The sequence below is a fragment of the Emys orbicularis genome, chromosome 1 (genome assembly GCF_028017835.1).
Source record: "Emys orbicularis isolate rEmyOrb1 chromosome 1, rEmyOrb1.hap1, whole genome shotgun sequence".
Classification (NCBI taxonomy): domain Eukaryota; kingdom Metazoa; phylum Chordata; order Testudines; family Emydidae; genus Emys; species Emys orbicularis.
In genome coordinates, this window is record NC_088683.1 from 247,621,714 (window position 1) to 247,645,401 (window position 23,688).

The 23,688-nt window shown below is 41.9% G+C and overlaps 1 protein-coding gene across 1 annotated transcript in view; it reads left to right on the plus strand.

The window, feature by feature from the left end:
- The window catches only part of TMEM131 (transmembrane protein 131), a 172,114-nt gene that overhangs the window by 13,077 nt on the left and 135,349 nt on the right, over positions 1–23,688 (plus strand). The window contains exon 2 of the mRNA XM_065402904.1: positions 16,970–17,031. Within this exon, the coding sequence (XP_065258976.1) occupies positions 16,970–17,031 (62 nt within the window). The remainder of the gene's footprint in view (positions 1–16,969; positions 17,032–23,688) is intronic.

A 23,688-nucleotide genomic window follows, 5' to 3' on the forward strand; every position in this document is an offset into this window, starting at 1 on the left:
TGGGATCTTAATTTAGTGCTTACTCAATTTATGAAGCTGCCCTTTGAGCCTCTGAATGTTTACTGTTTGTCTATCAATCAAAACAGCATTTATAATAACGATAGCATCTGGCAGGAGAGTAAGCGAATTGCATGCTGATGACTGATGTGACCTTCACAGTTTTCCACAAAGCCAAAGTTGTTCTCCATCCCCACCCTAAATTCTTGCCCAAAACAATAATTGATTTCTATCTCAACCAATCATTTATCTACCAATAATCCTTCCCAAACCTTATGCAAACATCCACATACCAGATACTAAAAGCTTTCTACCTAAATAGAACCAAAGAGTTCTAAAAAGTCACTAAATCTTATGCACAAAATAAAAGGCAGACCATTACTTCAAAAACTATCGAAGTGGGTTATGCTGTGCATTGAACAGAGCTACAAATTGGTCTCTGTTCCTCTCCCTTTCCAGATAGGGATTAGAGCCCATTCCACAAGGGCAAAAATGGCCTCTGTGACATGCCTTAGGCATATTCCCATTGTGGAAATCTGCAGAGCTACAGCATGGAGTTCTAGCCATGTGTTTACATAATGCTCTGCACTAGACCTGGTCAGATGCTCTATTTAGTAGAGCATTACTTCTGTCATTGTTTATTTAGGACTCCTTGTCTCCACTTTCCTTGGATGACAGTACTGTTGATCAAACTGTCCCATGAGTGGGAATGTACAGAGGCCACTCGAAGAAAAAATGAAGATTATTCACCTATAACTGGAGTTCTTTGACATGGACGTTGCATATTCACACTTCCTGCCTACCTTCTACTCTTCCTCAGAGTCCTAATTATAGTCTTGGATCTGAGAAGGTGGTGGTAGGAGCAGAGGTGACTGGAGTACCTTGCCTTCAGTGTTCAGGAACAGTGAAGGAAGGTGCAGGAGAGGGCGTGAGAGTGCTCCAGTGGGCACCGCTACAAAACATTCCAGTGCCTAAGCTCCATTGCGGGTGCATCCAATGGGTGGGAATGTGCAGAGGCCACTTGAAGAACTCCTGTTACAGTTGAGTAACCTTCGTTTAAGCTAGCCTGACCACCTGCCTAACATAGTAGGCTGTTGAATTTCGCCAAGTGAAATGGCGTTGGTGAAACTATTACTGGATTACTGTGTCCAGTTTTGGTGTCAACACTTTAATTTTTTTTTTTCAAATTGGAAAGAATTCAGAAAAGAGATAAAAGAATGATTTTGAATTCTGAAAAACTAGCTTTTTAGGGAGACTTAAGATAAATATACTTTATCTAAGACAATTAAGTGATTTGAGCATGATCTAGAAGTACCTACCTAGAAAAGAGATTTCTGATAGAGGGCTCTTAAATTAACAAAGGCATAGGAAAATCCAATGACTGGAAACTGAAACTAGACAAATTCAGATTGGAAAAAAGGTGCATGTTTTGAACCATGAGGTTAATTAATCATTGGAACAATTTAGTAAGGGATGCAGGGAATTCTGTCACTTGAAATCTTTAAATACAGATTAAAATAATTTCTAAAAGATGTGCTTTAGCTCAGACAGAAATTATGGACTTGATGCAGGAATTACATGGCCTTTGTTATGTTGGAGGTCAGAATGAATGATGATGATAGGCCCTTCTCACTTTAAAGTTTTATTCTACAAAAGGGCCTGACTTTTCGGGAAGGTGCTGTACATCCACCTTTGAGAATCAGTCTACTTTAAGGTTTCTCAGGCAGATGGACTCAATTTGAATTCTTTTCAGTTAAACACATTGCAATATTAGACTTCCAAATATATATTGTGCTCTTAACTAATGTTTATGGTTTGTTCTTTTCGAAAAGCCTATGATGATCTCTCCTTTTGTATGCTGCTTCTTGTTTTGCCCTTGTCTCTTTCACTTTTGCTGTTCTTGTACTCCCCCATGCTTTCTCTTCTCTGATCTTATTACATGTTTCAGCCTGCCTCTTCCTGTTCATCTGTGCTCCCACGGTACAAGGTATTTAGTCACTTTGCTAAACAATATATAGGTAATATTAATGCAAGATTACTGACACTTTCCAAAAGGAAGGCTTTATTTCTGCTCTTTCCCTGACCATATACGTGAACTTTGCATTTGGTCAGATGTTGTCTTGGTACAATTTCTTTCCTGTCCTCCAGGCTAACAACACTTTCCAGTGACCTTTCTAGTATGGGAAGTGGAATAGAAGAACTTAAGCAGGATGGATAGGTTTCACTCTTTCTTCTGATTAGTATCCTCTCTTGTTTATTTTTTAAATATAAACTATTATGCAACACTCCTCCCCGAAGTTATCAGTTTAAAAACTGCTGCTTCTGTTGCTTATCAAAGTGCAATCATTGCCCTTGTGAAAATGAATACAATTCTATTCTGAAAAATTACCATGGAAAAAATAGTATCTTCTTACTCAGTTGTCCTGCTGCTTATGTGTATTCAGTCAGATCTGTTTAGTTTAGTGACAGAAAGCACCAGGTGATTGTTGGGCAGGAGCCAGGAAGGTGAGCAGCATCTGAAGAATGCTGCTGTAGCTTGTAGCCAATTGCAGTCCTTTGTTGTTAGAAAGCTGCTACTGGTAATCCTAATACTTTTAAAAGGTGTTGATATTGGGCGTCAGGGCTCTTCCTCTTCCTGCTCTCTGGCCCTCCCACACTGTGAAAAATTCTGTCTTTCTTCCCCTCTTCTTTAGAGTGAAGAAAATCCTGTGTCAATGTTCTTAACGGTTGTGTTGTGTGGTGGGATATTGTGAGGTATCATTGTTGTAATTAGTCTGAATGGGTACACTTTTGAAGCAATTTGCTAGAGTTATGTTTCCATTGTGTTTGCACAGTTCGCTTAATAGTTTCCTTAATCTCTGGTTAGAGTCACAGGATTGCAGCTTTAGGTGGTTAGTACTGGCACTAGTGGTCAGGGCCGGCTCCAGGCACCAGCTTAACAAGCAGGTGCTTGGGGCGGCCAAGGGAGAGGGGCGGCACCTGCAGCAATTCGGGGGCGGCAGGTCCCTCACTCCCTCTAGGAGCAAAGGACCTGCCACTGAACTGCCGCCGCCGCCGCCGCTCGCGGCTTTTTTTTTTTTTCCCCAATTGCCACCGCCGATCGCAATCGCGGCTTTTTTTTTTTTTTTTTTTTGCTTGGGGCAGCAGAAATGCTGGAGCCGGCCCTGCTAGTGGTGAGAATCCTCACGTAAAGATAGGGTTACCATCCGTCCGTATTTCCCCGGACATGTCCGGCTATTGCGTCTTTAAATAGCCGTCCGGGAGGAATTGGTAACAAGGTTAAAAGGTCCGGGATTTTTCCCCCTCCCCTCCCCTCCCTCCCTTCCATGCAGAGTGCGGCGCGGCTGGGCCTGATTGCGCCGCTCCCATTGGCCTCCAGCAGCCAGAGCCCCTCCCCTACTCCCCCCATGCTGCCTGCAGCCCGGTGTAACCACACAAACTGCCCCACCAGCAGCGTGTTTTGCCTACACGTGGAGCCAGCATCTGACCGGCATGGGCATGGTAAGGGGAGTCCCGGGGGGCAGTCAGGGAGCAGGGGGAGGGTTGGATGGGCCTATCTGGGGTGTGTGTGTGAATATGGGGTGGGGGGGGGGGCGACAGGTTATATTCTTTTGTGGTGCTCGAGCTCCAGCAATATCCAGGGCCGGGGGCCCTGCTCCAGCAATATTTGGAGCTGGGTCTCTCCCCCGGCCCTGCCTGGAGCGGGCCCCGGCTTCCACCTACCGGTCCCCCCCCGTCCCTGCCCGAAAGAAAGTAGTGCGCCCCTCTCCCCTGCCTGCTTGTGCTGCCCAAGTAGCACATTCCTACGCCCTCCCGGCAGCAACTGCTGTCTGCTGCCCCAGGGTCCTAGTGCCCCCCATCCACTAATGGCAAGGCAGGCTGCCCTTACCCTGCCCTTCCACCCTAGCCCTGAGCCTCTCCAATGCCCCAAACCCCTCATCCCCAGCCCCAGCCCTCATCCCCCCGCACCCTAATCTTCTGCCCCAGCCCTGAGCCCCCTCCTGCATCATGAACCCCTCATCCTCAGCCCCAAACCTCATCCCCCTGCACCCTAATCCTCTGCTCCGTCCGTGAGCCCCCTCCTGCAGCATGAACCCCCATCCTCAGACCACAGCCCTCACCCCTGCATCCCCTCCTGCCCTCAAACTCCCTCCCAAAGCCTGCACCCCCTCCCTTCACACCGCCTCCCACCCCAAACTCCATCCCAGAGCCTGCACCCCTCACCCCCTCCTGCACACCCACCCCCTGCTCCAGCCCGGAGCCTGCACCCAGCACCCAAACTCGATCCCAGAGCCTGCACCCTGCACCCCTCCTGCACCCTAATCCCCAGCCCAGGACCTGCACCCCAGACCACCTCCCCCCCCACCCAACCCCCCTCCCAGAGCCTTAGGCAGGTGCGGGGGGCAGGTTCTGGGCACCATCAAAATTTCTACAAATCTGCCACCCATAAGGGTCGGGGCAGTCAGGGGACAGGTAGGGTTCTAGGGGGGGCAGTTAGGGTGGGGGGTTCTCAGGAGGGGGCAGTCAGGGGACAAGAAGGGGGGGTTGGGGATTCTGAGGGGGGCAGTCAGGGGGTGGGAAGTGGGAGGGAGTGGATGGGGGCGGGGCTAGGGCGGGGCTCCCCCCACCCCCCAGTGTCCCCTTTTTTGATTGTGGAAATATGGTAACCCTACGTAAAGATAGAATTATTGTGGGTTGGTGGTTGGGTCTTCTGAGCCTGCAGAGGTTATGAGTAGATGGTAAAGAGCTTGGATTCCCAGGGAGACCCAATCTCTCACTGAGTAGCTTGTATGGAGCTGGAGGCTTTGGTTAGGCCTTGGATTGCTGCAGGCCTCGATTAGGTTGTCCAGAATTTGAGAATTGGGATGGGGGAGAGGGGAGTTAAGGTTGCTAACTTTCTAATTGCTAAAATAACAGGAGTACTTGTGGCACCTTAGAGACTAACACATTTATTAGAGCATAAGCTTTCGTGGGCTACAACCCACTTCTTCGGATGCATATAGAGTGAACCATATATTGAGGAGATATATATATATATATATATATATATATATATATATATATATATATGGTTCACTCTATATGCATCCGAAGAAGTGGGTTGTAGCCCACGAAAGCTTATGCTCTAATAAATTTGTTAGTCTCTAAGGTGCCACAAGTACTCCTGTTATTTTTGCGGATACAGACTAACACGGCTGCTACTCTGAAACCTTTCTAATTGCTGAAAACTGGACACCCTTGCCCCGTCCCCTGCTCTGCCTCTTCACCGGAATTTCCCACACCCCCCCCCCCCCATCGCTCACTCTGCCCCCCTCTCCCGGGACTCACCTGCTGCCTGCAGAGCCGGGCTGGGAGGAGCTGATGTGGAGCTTGCCTGCCTGCCCAATTAGGACACTGCGGTCGGGCTCTGACTTAGAAAAGGAGCGAGGGGCTAGGGGCAATTGGGGCACAGTGGGGAGGTCAGTCCCTTAAGTGAGGGGCCAGGAGGAATTGCGGGAAGCTCAGTCTCTGGAGTGAGGGGCGAGGAGGGGGGGCAATTGGGGCACAGGCTGAGGGGGGTATGACAGAGGGGGTAGACATGATTTCCTCTCCCCCAGGCAGTGGTGATACTGGTACCTTCCTCTCCACCGGAGTCTGGAGCTTTGTGTCTGGGAGCCAGTTCTCTCTGTCAGCAACTGAGTAGCTCCTCCAGGTAGCAGCTGCTGCTCTTCCGTCTTGATGGGGAGGCTGATTGTAGTTACTCTAGTAACCAACTTTTAGTGTCTGGTCATCAGTACTGACTGGAGACTGCCAGATCCCCTTTTGGACTGGACTTTCTGGTCAAAAACCGGCCACCTGGCAACCCTAACTGGGGAGGATGGGGCAAAGGATAGGTTGTGAGTAACTCTGTTTCAACATTAGTTCCAATCAGTTATAACTGTGCAAATGAAAACAATAGATTGGCAGAGGTATAACTGAAGGCCTAATTTAGGTTACTGAGCCTTACTACTTGTGTTGATGCATAAGAAGGAAAAAGCTAGAGCCCTGCGCGGATACAAAAGGTTATATCCATAGAGCAGCAGGGCTCTAGTGACAATGAGTGAGACCATCAGGGCCACAGCCAGCAACCGGGCCAGGAACCACAGCGGTGAAAGCAGCAGCATGTCGGGCTGCTGCTTGCAGGAGCCAGCGTCCAGCCTGGGCAGCTCCTCCGGTGTGGCTGTGCCGCCCCCAGCCCTGCCTACTGGGACAGGCACCAGGCTCACCAGCAGCTGTACCTAGTCACATACGACTCGCACACTCCCGGACAGGAGTCCCATCAGTGTTGTACATCGGCAGTAGGGGTAGTCTGTGCATTCGAACAAAAGATCTTGTAAGCATGGGTAACCTTCAGTGAGAGCACTTAATCTCTTTCTACTAGTAGGCATACATAGTTTCTTGCAAACTCTTTTTTGCCCAGCACATCATGTTAGTGGAATTTCTTGCTCTCTTTGAAGAGAAACCTTGGTATGCTATTTTTAGCTCTTGAAAAGTGACAGGTGCCCTAGGCTAGGGTCTGTTTGAATAGGGCCTGAGGCTGACTCACTTCCATTCCTCCAGGCTAGGTCAAAGTGCTCTTGTCCATCGCCTGTGTGAATCAGGAGTGTGTTGGCACCTTCTATTTATGGCTGGCTTTCAAAACCAGGACTTTACTAATTGAACTACTAAAGCAAACCCCGCTGCAAAGCTAAACCAAAAGTGGATGAGACAAGTGGATAAAATCCATGTCCAGCTACAGGAAAAATAAATCATGTAACAACTCCCGGAAAGCATTCACTGAAGTAAAGAGCTACTGTATAAAAAGGTTTCAGAGTAGCAGTCGTGTTAGTCTGTATCCACAAAAAGAACAGGAGTACTTGTGGCACCTTAGAGACTAACAAATTTATTTGAGCATAAGCTTTCGTGCGCTACAGCCCACTTCTTTGGATGCTGTAGCCCACGAAAGCTTATGCTCAAATAAATTTGTTAGTCTCTAAGGTGCCACAAGTACTCCTGTTCTTTTTGTATAAAAAGGAATAGCAAAAGGTGTCTGTCCTGCTCTGTCTCAATGTTTTTCTGTCTTGAGTTTTAAAACTAATATTTACAAATTGTGATAAGGCTAGCACAAAACAAATACATTGTTCTTAGTTATTTAACAAAAGTTACTTTGTTTCCAATTTAGCTTAATCTGTTTGCATGTGTATATATGTTTGTTTATTTAAAACCTGGTTGGTGCACTTTTAGTCTTGTATAAAATCTCTACTTCAGCTGTAGATGGTTTAACTGTCACTGAGTATTTTCCATGCAAGTGTTAGCCCTTTGCTGGAGAAGGGGGGACAGGAGGGAGGGGGCGTTTAAGGTGATGGGGAAGTGAAAAGAGAAAATGAAAGTTTCTATGTGACATGAGTTTTTGGTCTCAGTCCAGTTCCCCGTGGATGTTTTGCAGGTGGTCTGTGCTTCTTTCTTAAATGTGTATTTATAACCTTGTCCCTGATGGTTCCATCTAGACTCCCTTTAGAGATTTTATTTTATCTGTGCACAGACCCCTGCAATGGAAAGGAAAGGAAAGCAGGTCATCTGGCTACACAATCAGCAAGAGCACCTAGTTTGAAAGGGACAGCTGGCTGGTCCTTTTCTGCCCCTAGGACACTATGTGAGGTGATGGGGCCTGTAGGGGTGGAGTGACATTCTGAATTCTCAACCCAAAATATCATGTTTTAGGAGATGCATAGAAGTTCAGGATGGTTTTTGTGTTACTTGAATCAGTTGGTTCATCTCTAATGAGAGTTGGCCTTTTTTGAACAGCTTGCAGTAATCAGCTGCCTAATTTGTCTGTCTCTCTTGTGGCAGAATAAGCTTCTGTTCTCCAGTGAAACTGATGAAAAGTGGTTATTATTGAAAGCATACAACTTTCAACACTATTTTCTGTTATTCTTGGGATGTCTAAGATTTTTATGAAAAGTTGCACTGAGTGAGCATGGCAGTCATATATCCTATGTATAAGTTTCATGGCATGCTGTCCATTTCTCCCAAGTGCAAACTCCTATCTTGTTTTCCTACTCCTTCCTATCACTGCATATATTAGCCATTTATTAAAACATATTACTTTTCCCCCTCAAGTATTCCACATGCTGCTCAATTTCCTTCTCATAGGTTATCCATCATCCTATTAGTAATGTTCTATTGGGTGAACTATGGACTATAACTTTGTCAGAAAATCTCAGTGTTTCATTTGAGCAAGACAAAGTACACTTTGTGGCTCATCTGAACCAAATAAGTTGTTTTTTTTTTAAAAAAAAAATCTATGGTGTCTTTTCGAATTGAGTGGTCTCAATTTTTATACGTAGTCTATTTCTTTGTCAGATACAGTCAAGGCTTTAAAACTTACTCATCCAGTTCTAGTCTACTAACGTGTACGAATACATGTTATGAATCTTGATATAATGACAATCACATAGATATACAGTGAATGACATTATTGAGCATATTATAATTGGTTCATGGTTATAATAAACTCACAGTGAGCTTAGTCACAGAGTGGGTTGGAAAATTAAATTAAAAATTAATGTAGAGTACAAAAGATTATTTTTTTTAAAAAATCATCGACTTTTACCCATTTTGGTAAGTTAGGCATCACGCTTCCAAAGTGACAGACAAATTTGAAGATAATTCAGAGAACAGATGGTAACAAGTTTCATAAATAAGACTCATAAGGGAAAGGTTTACAATTGGGAGCGTAGTCATTCTAAAGAAAAGACTGAGGGGAGACACTGATTTTATAAATACATAAAGAAATATTTTAAAAAGAACACTGAGCAATTCTTCTTCCTAACATAAAAATAAAAGGTGGAACTAACATGATGCCTGCCTACCATTACTTTGATTACTCTGCTTGTATTTACTACATCTCTTTTTGTCATCCTTTGCCTCATTTATTTAGATCACAGAGATCAAAAAGTAAAGTAAATTGCTGTCTTTAGGCACCAGGAGGCATGGTAGATTTTAGGGGTGTTGGGCTGAATACGAACTTATTCAGTTTAGTATATCGGTTGCACAGTACATCTTTATAACTTTCTGGTGTAGGTTAGGAAGTTATGGTGCTAAGTGCCACCTTGTTTTGGAGGTTTTTTTTTTTTTTTTTTTTTTTTCCAAATTAACCCTTCTTCTGGTTATCTGATGCACTGTAGATCTGTATTATTTGTGTCCCAGGCCCAAGCATGTTTTGTTCTATTGTACTGGGCTGAAGACTGCTATCTGTACTTGGTAAATGGTATTTCCTTTATAGGGAATGAGAGAGAAAAATATATTCACATGCATATTTGTATTAACTCCTACACACTTGACTTGGGGCAGGAAACAAGAGGCTGGTTGGTGGTGTTGGATAGTGCTGCCTGTAGCTGTATCAACCTGAAGGATGGTGGCATAGGCAAGAAATTACTTGTTTTTACCATACTTCAAAATAAGCTAGGACCTTACAATTAAAAAACACCATGGTTCCTGACCCAAAGAGTTTACAGTCTAAATGTGCAACATGACAAGGGAAGATCAAACTAGAGGGAAGTAAAAGGAATGAATTTCTGACCATCTAGGTTTCAGAGTAGCAGCCATGTTAGTCTGTATCCGCAAAAAGAACAGGAGTACTTGTGGCACCTTAGAGACTAACAAATTTATTTGAGCATAAGCTTTCATGGGCTACAGCATCCGAAGAAGTGGGCTGTAGCCCACGAAAGCTTATGCTCAAATAAATTTGTTAGTCTCTAAGGTGCCACAAGTACTCCTTTTCTTTTGACCATCTAGGTACTTTTATGGTCCTCATCACTGTAATATTTCAGTGTCTGGCAGCTGTCACCAAAACGAGTGTCTGGTGGTTGAGCATGTCTTGTTTAACATTTGTTTTTAAAGTTTTACACTTCAGAAATGACTGTTCCAAGCTGTGGAAAAGAGTGGAATTTAAATAATCACACATGCAACAGCATATTTGCTAAACTAGCTTGATGAACTTTCTTACTTCAACATTATTTACTGAACAGAAATTCATGTCTCATTACTTAAGTGTTCATAAAGCAACTTTTAATATAATAACCTTGGATCAAAATTATGTTGTCCAACTGAATGTTAATGCACACTTGTGCAAAGATAATGTCTTTGCTCTGACAGATATTATGTATATTTAACAACTGTTGGACTACTAGATTTGTTTTCAAATGTTTAGAGATTTATTAAGATGTTTATGTATATGCATAACATTCTCCCTGTGTGTTTTCTTTTGTCTTTTCCAGTAACATCACAATCAGTTGCTATGAATGATTGTAGATTATTTCAGTTTCTCTGTAAAAGGATTGATGGGACAGTAGAAAGTTAACTTAGAAGAAAGATATTTGAGTGACTTGAGGTGCATGAATAGTAAGGAAGACAAAAAAAAGTTGCTTAATAGGACAGTTGTCTTAAATGAAGAATTCAAGTTTTTGAGGTTCCATCTTGAAGCATATCACTAAACAGCCAGCATATATGGCCTACCATACTTTTACTAGCTGCTATTGCTTATGACATCACTTCTGTCAGTGATGTGCAGTTATCTACTTTACAGGAGACTTTCCCTGGCTAGGCAAAAAATGGGCAAGCTGTCTGTAAAGGAAATTTTAAAATGGCTTTGGAGCGGAGCCCGGAGCTGGAGCGCGGACCAGTAGGTTTTTGCCCGGAGCTGGAGTGGAGCCGGAGCAGAGCAATTAAAAAATTTGATTGCTCCAAATCCCTGTTTTAAAATACAGCTTCCCAGACTCCTCATCTGAATTTAGTGACTTCAATCTGAGTGGGAGTCTGAGAAGTTGCATGCAACACAAATTTAATGTTGTTAAGCTGCAGTTTTGCTTTTATGAAAATGGAAACAAAGGCTTGAGAGTCAGTGAGTATGTCACCTAAAATAAAAGGTTTAACCACAGAAGCTTAACCACTGGCTGCCTTAAGAGCCACTACTGCTATGAAGCACCGCTGCAGAGCTTGGCTGCTGGCCGTGACTTCGCCTAGTTCTAACTGTCACTTGCTCTCTGAAAACATGTCTTGCGACGTGATATAATGATGAAGGGCACTTTTATTTAAAACAATCACTCACTTAAACACAAAGCACCAGTTTTTGCAGAAGGCTTAAGATATATGAAATACAAAAATGACTTGGAGAGTGGCTGAGGAAGCTTGTGGGTTTTACAGGAGAGCTGCCTGCACTCAAGTTGCTTGGTCGTAGGACTCTGACATAGTTATAGTGTATGAGTTGCTGTGTGTTAAGTTACAGTAGTGACTTTTGGAAAAGTACATTCTTTGTTTACGAATTTGAACCTCCTGAGGCTACAGTCATTTCAGCATGCAGTTTAGGACCTCTGATTTTTAAGTGGCACATGCGTTTGGGGGGGGGGGGGGGGAGGGGAGGAAGAGCTCTTTGCCTCTTTTGCTGAGTTTTGATGTATGTAGAAGGTGTGAAAGTGGTATTTTAATGGGAGGTGGGTGTTCCAGCATATGTTACATTATACTCAAGTCCTATCTACCCTGTTTTTCCCATCAAAGACTTTACAACTGGAGAATTTATAGAATTATGATGTCACAGATAACAAGCAACTAAAACTCGATTGCGGGGAAGGAATGTTCTTATTCACAAATTCTTACAACAGTTTTTTAAAACACCGATGTAACTCAAATACTTAATTGTAGTGGGGGAGTGATGGATCTCTTTGCTAAAGATTCAGCCCAGCCCGATCTCTCACTTTGTCCCTCAGTTGCAGGCATAGAGTTCCAAATCTACATGAAGTTCTCCAGGATAATTGAAGACCAGATCTAAAATTCTTGATATTGTGGTTAAAAATGGGCTCGTAAAAAAACCTTTTCTGTCAATACTATCTTTTTCTACTCACTACTTCCATTGCACCTCACCTTTAAAGTCCTGGATGGCCTGGGTGGGTTCAAGACATACAGAAGTAAAAAATAATGGGTTACTTGAGAACTTGTCTATTATACTTGTATTGGCAATTAGTTTGACTGGAAGACTCATGTTCTGAGTTACTAGGATTAAACTTTCTAGGACTGATGGCTGTAATTTCTCAGTTGAGATTCCACTGCCTCTGCAATTTGGGATTCAGAGCCCAAGTCCTAATGAGCTTGATGTTATGATATAGGAGCTAAATTAAATGGATCTTGTTTGATTTTTTTTCTATGTAGTTTGTAATGTTGTAAGTAAGTGCTTGATTGCTAGGATAGGCATTCTGTAATACAAAACAGTTAATAGATTAAGAAAACTTCTTTTTTTGTTTGCATATTTAACATAACTTAATCGATCTACACAGGAGTTTTTGGAAAACATTAAGGTTGTAACTCAAATACACAAAAGCAAGCTAATTCAAAGCTAAGACTGACGCTGCAATGACCTGTTCCCACTAATGCCACTGTTAAGATACTGCAGAACGTTTACGCTAAGATTAACTATTTGGAGCCCCACATAATATTGAAGCATACCAGGATGAGCGGGGCTGTATTTGCAGCCTTGTATTTAAAACTTTGCTTTTGAGTTCTGAAGTTTGGAGGCTGACAAAGCAATGCTGTAAAATGACATCCTGGGGTTCTGTATCCTCTTCTCACTTTACAAGTAAAAAAAATGTTTTTTCTAACTGCAAAGTTTATAAACTCAGCCTGTGAACTCAAAAGCAAACTGTGTTGTTTGTTATCAATAATAATAAAGATTCTGTAATCGATAGGCAAAATATTGTCAATGTGCAAGACAGTGTAGAGTAGATTCTCTCTTCCATAAGAGAAGAGCAGCAGTCGAAAAAGCAAACAGGATGTTAGGAATCATTAAAAAAGGGTTAGAGAATCAGACAAAGAATATCTTATTACCCTTATATAAATCCATGGTATGCCCACATCTTGAATACTGCGTACAGATGTGGGCTCCGCATCTCAAAAAAGATGTACTGCCATTAGAAAAGGTTCAGAGAAGGGCAACTAAAATGATTAGGGGTTTGGAACGGGTCCCATATGAGGAGAGATTAAAGAAATTTGGACTTTTCAGCTTGGAAAAGAGGAGACTAAAGGAGGATATGATTGACGTGTGGAGAAAGTGAATAAGAAAAAGTTATTTACTTGTTCCCATAATATAAGAACTAGGGGCCACCAAATGAAATTAATGGGCAGCAGGTTTAAAACAAAAAAAAGGAAGTTCTTCTTCACACAGCGCACAGTCAACTTGTGGAACTCCTTGCCTGAGGAGGTTGTGAAGGCTAGGACTATAACAGGGTTTAAAAGAGAACTAGATAAATTCATGGAGGTTAAATCCATTAATGGCTATTAGCCAGGATGGGTAAGGAATGGTGTCCCTGGCCTCTGTTTGTCAGAGGGTGGAGATGGATGGCAGGAGAGAGATCACTTGATCATTACGTGTTTAGGTTCATTCCCTCTGGGGCACCTGGCAATGGCTGCTGTTGGCAGACAGGATACTGAGCTGGATGGACCTTTGGTCTGACTCAGTATGGCCATTCTTATGTTCCTAACTGCACTGTGAAGAAAAACAGTATTTTGATAGCAAAATTAGCTAAAAGGGCTCTACAGAGTACATTAAAGAGTACTACTTTTTACATAGCACTATATTTATAGACTAGACCTCTCTGAGACTTTTTATAAACTAAACTCCATAATTAGATTGAATAAATAAGTTGGATAATGATATCTTTTGCTTTAGCTGCTGAAACAGAAGGGAAGGGGCCAATAAAGCTGCCTCAATGGTCTAGTGGCAATGCTCTATAGATCAGGGCTGACTTCTCTCCCTTGGCCACAGTGGCTGAATATTGTGCAGTGAATCAAACTTTGAAGGGAGATGGCCAGTGTTGGGGCTAAAAAGTTAATTAAATGCCACCTTCTTAAGAGAATTGCCCCCCCAGGCATCCAGTGTAATATCTTTTCCTTAGCTCTATGGAAAGCAAATCAATCTTCTGGTTAGAGCTGATTGGGAAACCAAACTTCAGTTCTGCACAAATGTGAGGTTTTTAATTTTTTTTTGTTCCAAATGGGATGAAAAACCACAATTTAAAATCACAGAACTGAAACTTGGCAATTTTTTTCATTTTGGAAATACTGAAATGCAGTATTCTGAAATGAAATATGCTCCCTGGCATCTCCAGCTGCCCACCTGCGTGGCTGCCATGAAGGTAGTGACCCTGGAAGCCCTGGCAGCTGCTGACTCAAATTGTTAGTCTGATCAATTCAACCACTGACTAGCTTCTGTGAGTGGCAGTGAAACTGATAATTTATTAATTTCAGTCAGCAGTTGCCAGGGTTTACAGAGTTCCTGACTCCCTAGTGGCCCCCTGATGGGCTGCCTTGGACCCAGAAAGCCTGGAAGTCCCAGGTCCTCATTAGTAGGCCTATTGGGCTGACCAGGAGCCAGGAACGGGAAGCCCTAGGAGCACTGCCTCCCAAGCTCTGAGGCTCAGCCAGTGGGCAGAAGGGGAGTCAGGAGTCTGGGAGTGCTTGCTGTGCTGCAGGCTACCAAGGGTCTTGGGAGTTGGGGCTCCCCGACTCACAGTGAGTCAGTGGATCCAGGTAGCCCAGTGGTCCCCAATTCCAAGGCACTCTGCATAGCAGGGGTTGCCCTAGAACAGTGGCTCTCAAACTTTTTTACTGGTGACCCCTTTCACATAGCAAGTCTCCGAGTGCGACTCCCCCTTATAAATTAAAAACACTTTTTTATATATTTAACACCGTTATAAATTATACCAGATTATACGCCTTTTTCATGACAGGCGAAGTATTGTCTGATGGAGCCACATCAGCCCCCTTTAACATCACCAACGGCGTGAAACAAGGATGTGCTCTCGCTCCTGTCCTATTTAACCTGTTCTTTGCATGTGTCCTTAACCATGCACTGAAAGATCTGGACCGAGGTATATACTTGAAATACCGGCACGATGGTTCACTTTTTGACCTCCGTCGCCTGAATGCAAAGACTAAGACAGTGCAGAAACTCCTTGTTGAGGCACTCTTTGCTTACGACTGTGCCCTCATGGCTCACACTGAAAATGATCTTCAGCACATTGTCAACAAGTTTGCTGAGGCCTCGCAACTTTTCAGACTAACTATCAGCCTCGGAAAGACAGAAGTTCTCCATCAACTTGCACCTGGATCAAATGCTTCTGTCCCGAGTATCTCCATCGACGGCACTCAGCTGAAAGTAGTGGAGAACTTTAAATATCTGGGTAGTGTCATATCCAGTGATGGATCACTGGATAATGAGATCAATGCACGAATATCCAAAGCAAGCCAGGCACTTGGCTGTCTGCGTGTCAAAGTTTTAAATCACCACAATATCCGGATGTCAACAAAACTGCTTGTGTACAGAGCTGTTGTTCTTTCATCTCTTTTGTATGGGTGCGAAACATGGACACTATATAGGCGTCACATCAAGCAGCCCGAAGCATTTCACATGCGCTGCCTCCACAACATCATGAAGATCCGCTGGCAAGACAAAGTGCCCAATCTCGAGGTCCTCGAGAGAGCCCAGATGACAAGCATCGAAATGATGATCATGAAGTCACAGCTACGTTGGACCGGTCATGTCAGCCGCATGGATGCCAACAGAATCCCCCGCCAGCTTCTGTATGGTGAGCTCTCCCAGGGCATCCGGCATATAGGTTGTCCACGGAAATGTTACAAGGACACCATCAAAGCCAATCTGCACTAAAGCAGTATCAAACCTAGGGACCCTGAGGACGCCGCCAGCGACAGAACACAGTGGCGTGCAACAGTCAGAAATACCTGCATCGCCTTTGAGGAAGACCGCTGTCGGCGTCTACAAGAGGCACGTGAACGACGTCACAGAGCATCAGCAGCGCACAATCCACTGACCGCGAACTTCCCATGCACCATCTGCAGCAAAATGTGCACCTCTAGAATTGGCTTGTACAGTCACCAGAGGGCACACCATAAGACCAACAACTGATGATCTGCACAGATTTGTCATCATCTGATTCGATGGACTACCAAGGAAGGAGGAGGAGGAAATGCTGGAGGCAAAGCAGGGTTTGGGGTGGAGGTTGACAGCTTGCAACCCCCCCATGTAGCAACCTCGCGACCCCCTGAGGGGTCGTGACCCCCAGTTTGAGAACCCCTGCCCTAGAACTAAGTGGATGAGCTAGGAGGAGACCAGGCAGGGTTCCATCAGAAGTTTGTCTGAGTCAGTTTCCACAAAATGTTTAGATTTTGATGAACCAGTAAATTGTTATTGGAAAAAATGTTTCAACTTTGTTGTCCAATTCTACTGCTGATATGAAATGAACCTCAAGTATTTGAGTTTTTTTTGTCTTGAACTTTGCAGATATATGACAGCTGTAATACACTGTTGTTCACTACTCTAAAATCTTTTAGGATATAATGGAAGTCAAAAGTAAGGCAGACAACTGAAGTAGTTGAGTTCTAGTCAGTTTTAAACTAGAAATTAAAGAATGATGCTCAGTTACCATTTTGGGTAATATTTCAGTGTTTGACCATGATATTCGCTACTGATGCTTATTGATTAAAAATAGCTAATCAGCTACAATACTGTCATGCTCGTGCTTCCTTCATGAATAAGCAACTTGGATGAATAGCTGACTTTTAATTCAACCAGTCCTTCAGTTACACTAGAAAAATTGGATTCAGAACATAGACAAATGTGGTGCTTGCATAGAGAACTTGGAATTGAGCTGTGTATCTCTGGTGGGATAATCAATTAGTCACTAAGACATGGTATTGAAGCTTTTGTTGTTGCCCCTCATCTTTCATAGCAGAAGTCTGGGATTTTCATGGGTGGGGGGAGGGGGAGCTGGGTATTCATGTTATTTAAGTAACAGTAGCTTTCATAAACTGTTTGTGCAAGGTAAATATAACGCTTCCAGTTACGTTTGTTAATGTTATGGGATTAAGAATATTTCTGTCAGTAACTAGCTTTCCCTTTACTTCACAGCTTTCATCCAGTCGGATAGCATAATAGAAGTGCTTCGTTTCAATGAAGGAGGCTTATTGCAGGTAAACAGTCATAAAGTAAGACCATATCAGTTTAAAGTTTTAGCTCACCTCTGTCTTTTATCACTTCTGTAACTTTCATCCCTTTTTTAACTTGCTAGCTGCATTCAATGTCTTTTGGTTTAGTGGATCTTGATTTAAGTAAATTAGGAAGTACTGCTAAAACTGTGGATTTTCTTAACTGACTTTATGAAATCTTCAACATGATATTTTTTCTACTGTCTTGCTGCAAGCTGATGAATAATTAAACTGCATTGTCTGAGCAGTATTATTCCTTTGAATGGAACATTAGATAAGGGCATCGCAAAGTCTGTGTATACACTAGGCATAACTTTTGCTAAAATTTCCCACCATTACTACCACTTTTTCAGCCCATTAGTGGTAGCAGAGTGAGTGGGACGGGGTGAGAGGGACCATTAGCGTAAAGAGGTTTCTAGGTAGCTGCCATTGTTTTTAGGCACTGTTATCGATCCCTATGTCATGTGCACCTACTCTGACAGGGCTTAATACACCATTGGCTGCCAGTACCTTGTTTGTGCTAGCACTCCTACCTTTACTGCCATCAGTTGAGTTTAAGCGATAGTAGCTTAGATTCCTTTGCATTTGGCAGGGCTGTTTGAGTTCCTTGTTTCTTGCTCCTGCAACCTTTTGATGGCAACTGGCCCGCTGTATACTTCCTTAGTACCTGCCATTATGTCCAAAAATAACAGTGTAGTGCCTTGGCTTGATTCAGCTAAATTGATCAGCAATGAAATTGCTAATGTTGAGATTTAAATTGTCATTGGACTTCGGTGTGAACACCCTTGATGAACAGGGTAGTTCATGTTTCTCTAAGTTTTCGTTTCAGGCTGTCTTCATCCATTTTGAAGGTTGTCCTCACAACCATCATGGGTAGAGATCTAATCTAAGATTTCATTTAAAAAAAATTATGGAGCACAATCTTGTGGCAAGGTATACAGGTGCATAATTACATTTATACATGGGGCTCTGCCTAATGTGCAAGGCCTTGTGTGCGTGAGAAAGTTGCACTCATTTAACTTAAGGTGTGGTTTAACTAAAATCAGTTTTAAATTGGTAAAAACAAGGGTGTGGATACTCTTATTTTGATTTTAGTGACTTAATTCTGTCTTGCTTAAAATGATTCTTTAACTGAATTAAGGTAAACAGAAATAAGCCTGGTTTAAACTGAAATAAGTGTCCTTGCAAAGGGTTTGCACTAGTTTAACTAAATAAACCAGGTTAAAATCATACCTTAAACTAAACTTGTGCAAGTTCCTCATGTAGACAAGTCCCACATTTCTCATTTGTTACTAGCACAGTTGGGAAGATGATGAAATTCATGACAACTGAGAGCCCTTTGGTACTTGGTCTTAGGGTACAAAATATATCGGAAGGACAGAACAGGCCGTGCAGGGGGAGGAGTGGCACTATATGTTAAAGAAAGTGTAGATTCAAATGAAGTAAAAATCTTAAGCGAATCCACAGGTTCCATAGAGTCTCTATGGATAGAAATTTCATGCTCTAGTAAAAATATAACATTAGGGATCTATTATCGACCACCTGTCCAGGACAGTAATAGTGATGATGAAATGCTAAGGGAAATTAGAGAGGCTATCAAAATTAAGAACCCAATAATAGTGGGGGATTTCAATTATCCCCATATTGACTGGGAACATTTCACTTCAGGACAAAATGCAGAGATAAAATTTCTCGATACTTTAAATGACTGCTTCATGGAGCAGCTGGTACGGGAACCCACAAGGGGAGAGGTGACTCTAGATTTAATCCTGAGTGGAGCGCAGGAGCTGGTCCAAGAGGTAACTATAGCGGGACCGCTTGGAAATAGTGACCATAATACAATAGCATTCAACATCCCTGTGGTGGGAAGAACACCTCAACTGCCCAACACTGTGGCCTTTAATTTCAAAAGGGGGAACTATACAAAAATGAGGGGGTTAGTTAGACAAAAGTTAAAAGGTTCAGTGACTAAAGTGAAATCCCTGCAAGTTGCGTGGGCCCTTTTTAAAGACACCATAATAGAGGCTCAACTTCAATGTATACCCCAAATTAAGAAAAACAGTAAAAGAACTAAAAAAGAGCCACCGTGGCTTAACAACCATGTAAAAGAAGCAGTGAGAGATAAAAAGACTTCCTTTAAAAAGTGGAAGTCAAATCCTAGTGAGGCAAATAGAAAGGAGCACAAACACTGCCAACTTAAGTGCAAGAGTGTAATAAGAAAAGCCAAAGAGGAGTTTGAAGAACGGCTAGCCAAAAACTCCAAAGGTAATAACAAAATGTTTTTTAAGTACATCAGAAGCAGGAAGCCTGCTAAACAACCAGTGGGGCCCCTTGACGATGAAAATACAAAAGGAGCGCTTAAAGATGATAAAGTCATTGCGGAGAAACTAAATGGATTCTTTGCTTCAGTCTTCACGGCTGAGGATGTTAGGGAGATTCCCAAACCTGAGCTGGCTTTTGTAGGTGACAAATCTGAGGAACTGTCACAGATTGAAGTATCACTAGAGGAGGTTTTGGAATTAATTGATAAACTCAACATTAACAAGTCACCGGGACCAGATGGCATTCACCCAAGAGTTCTGAAAGAACTCAAATGTGAAGTTGCGGAACTATTAACTAAGGTTTGTAACCTGTCCTTTAAATCGGCTTCGGTACCCAATGACTGGAAGTTAGCTAATGTAACGCCAATATTTAAAAAGGGCTCTAGGGGTGATCCCGGCAATTACAGACCGGTAAGTCTAACGTCGGTACCGGGCAAATTAGTTGAAACAATAGTAAAGAACAAAATTGTCAGACACATAGAAAAACATAAACTCTTGAGCAATAGTCAACATGGTTTCTGTAAAGGGAAATCGTGTCTTACTAATCTATTAGAGTTCTTTGAAGGGGTCAACAAACATGTGGACAAGGGGGATCCGGTGGACATAGTGTACTTAGATTTCCAGAAAGCCTTTGACAAGGTCCCTCACCAAAGGCTCTTACGTAAATTAAGCTGTCATGGGATAAAAGGGAAGGTCCTTTCATGGATTGAGAACTGGTTAAAGGACAGGGAACAAAGGGTAGGAATTAATGGTAAATTCTCAGAATGGAGAGGGGTAACTAGTGGTGTTCCCCAAGGGTCAGTCCTAGGACCTATCCTATTCAATTTATTCATAAATGATCTGGAGAAAGGGGTAAACAGTGAGGTGGCAAAGTTTGCAGATGATACTAAACTACTCAAGATAGTTAAGACCAAAGCAGATTGTGAAGAACTTCAAAAAGATCTCACAAAACTAAGTGATTGGGCAACAAAATGGCAAATGAAATTTAATGTGGATAAATGTAAAGTAATGCACATTGGAAAAAATAACCCCAACTATACATACAACATGATGGGGGCTAATTTAGCTACAACGAGTCAGGAAAAAGATCTTGGCGTCATCGTGGATAGTTCTCTAAAGATGTCCACGCAGTGTGCAGAGGTGGTCAAAAAAGCAAACAGGATGTTAGGAATCATTAAAAAGGGGATAGAGAATAAGACTGAGAATATATTATTGCCCTTATATAAATCCATGGTTCGCCCACATCTCGAATACTGTGTACAGATGTGGTCTCCTCACCTCAAAAAAGATATTCTAGCACTAGAAAAGGTTCAGAAAAGAGCAACTAAAATGATTAAGGGTTTAGAGAGGGTCCCATATGAGGAAAGATTAAAGAGGCTAGGACTCTTCAGTTTGGAAAAGAGAAGACTAAGGGGGGACATGATAGAGGTATATAAAATCATGAGTGATGTTGAGAAAGTGGATAAGGAAAAGTTATTTACTTATTCCCATAATACAAGAACTAGGGGTCACCAAAAGAAATTAATAGGCAGCAGGTTTAAAACAAATAAAAGGAAGTTCTTCTTCACGCAGCGCACAGTCAACTTGTGGAACTCCTTACCTGAGGAGGTTGTGAAGGCTAGGACTATAACAATGTTTAAAAGGGGACTGGATAAATTCATGGTGGCTAAGTCCATAAATGGCTATTAGCCAGGATGGGTAAGAATGGTGTCCCTAGCCTCTGTTCGTCAGAGGATGGAGATGGATGGCAGGAGAGAGATCACTTGATCGTTGCCTGTTAGGTTCACTCCCTCTGGGGCACCTGGCATTGGCCACTGTCGGTAGACAGATACTGGGCTAGATGGACCTTTGGTCTGACCCAGTACGGCCTTTCTTATGTTCTTATGTTCTTATGATAGTTAACAAGCTTAAAATCCAGTAGTGCTTGCAAGTTGGGTGAAGATTGAGAGCCCTATAATTCTGGGTTTATGACTCAATTATTTGTTTCGGGATTACAGAGATTGTAAACTCTACTTGTAGCGCACCTGAGCTGTAAAAGCTATTAACCCTGAAGTATACAATAGGGCTAGTATTCATGACAACATCTAGCACAATTACTTCCCTGTTGGTCCCTATACATTACTATAATACAAATATGTACGGCTAAGACACTGTATACAAACTTGCATGCAAAAAAAAATCTCAAATTACAGTTAAGATTATGAGGAAATAACCTTTATACAAAATACGTATTAAGATTGTTATAATTAATGCTTAAGGGTTTGGAGGTTTAAGAATGCAAATGACTAGGAAAGGTAACTAGCAAATATATATTCAGTTATTAAATTGGAATGTGTATATTCACCCTACAAATTCTAATGCCACTATCTCTGAGCCACCAGACCTGCTTATGCACTTTATCATCATATCAATCTCTAATTGTATACACCTTAGTCAAAAATATACATACATCAGTGATTAGTGAGATGCATAAGCAGGTGGCTCAGAGATAATGTTGTTGGAATGTGTAATGACAGATTTTCTTATGCCACTATCGTCATGTAATGGTCTTGTGTATTTTAACTGTAGCACTAGCAATAGTTAATATTGTCCAGGAACCATTTTTCATGTTTATGGACCTTTTGAGGGCAGGGCATTTGGTAATGTCTAGCAAAAGTATATGCAATCTCTGATTTCCTTTGTAAAATATTTCAAACTTCCTAGCATTTTACAAGTTACCTGATATAGCACTTGGAAAATGCCAGTCAAAGTTGTTCCTGCAACCTTAACTCTGTACCCTTGTATGTGTATAATGATGGTCTTATTACCTGATCATGTACTATTTCTGAAATACAGTCCTACAATTATTTTTCTATAACTTTTCTAAGGTGCATCATTTAAATGAATGAGGCAAGTGTGTGTACAGTGAATGAGGCAAGAACTCTATTGAGTGCTTGATTTTTCTCACTGCAGCTTGCATCTAAATGAGGACATATATTTAAGCAATAGTACATGATCATAGAATTTGTGTCATGCATGTGCAGATAACATTTGCAGGGCTAACATTCAGGTTTTTGTATAAAGTTTGTATTCTAGCAACTTTAACTGTAAGTTAGTAAACTTACTATGGCTTCCATTGGTTGTTGCTGGTCCAGTTTTATTCACATGCTCTGAAAGTTGACTATGTAAAACTTTAATGATTTATTCTTATATTAAAAATGTACTTAGCAAAAATAGTATAGAAAGGTAAAGGCCAAAATGTTTGTACAGTTCAAAGGCCAGCTCTTTTGAGTTATCATTGTACAGCATATTGTACTCTCAAGCTATTTCATTTTGATGTTTTCTTGCTATAATAGTAAACTATTTTTCTCCTTGTTCTGTAGTTTTTAATATGGTGGTTTGTCAGTTACTCATTTCAGCTGATCCATTGCAACCCAAGAGAGAAAATATATTTATCATAAGTTCAACTTGCATATCTTGTCAGAGAACAGTTATTTTTACGGAAGCTGTAAACTCTGCAGTGTCTACTTCTGTAGTGTTACACTGCACCACTGTCAGGGTGTTTTTACGCATCACTATTCAAGACTGAGCGTTCACCTCTCTATGCATCAGTTCTTATAAATAAGTTCTTTCTGGGTCACCTGATGCTGTAGAATGAGAATCATAGCAATAACTTAAGTTTTGAATTTTAAAAAAGCTTGTCTGAAGGTCAGATACCAGTATTCAGATGATATTTAAAATAACTGATTTTGTATGCAGAACTTCAGTAATGGAATTAAGAAACATTGTATCAAACATTCTTGGGTGTCCTCTCCTTAAGGAAGTGATACGTATCTCAGGGCAAGAAGCAAACTTTTATACCCCGGAGGGAATTTACTTATCCAGTAGACAAATTACAAAAGTGCCGACTGTTGCACAATTTGCTTTATCTACTGGTGCTGAAAGGAAAACTAGTCTTGTTATTGATTTTAAGATCAAAACGTGTGTATATATACCTGGAAAATACACTCACAGTAGAACACTGCTAATTCATATTAGTTGGGAGCCCATTACAGATTACTGCACTCTGAGATTTTGACCACCAAAAGCAAGGAAAATGTGTGCCAAAATGTAGTCAAAATACCTTTATTGTTTATAATACTTAGTATAATTGTTTAGTTTGTTTTTAATTGTTAGTCACCCACAGAGTATAGAAATCTAATTTTATTAGTAATAGTCTGTATCAAATTTGATAAAAGTAAAGAAGCCTTGGTGAGTGTGAGACCTTGCAGCAGGTTGCTATTAAAGTGCTGCTGAGAAGTAGGGGAGAGTGTCATTTTTTGTGTGAATTATGGCGTGAGTG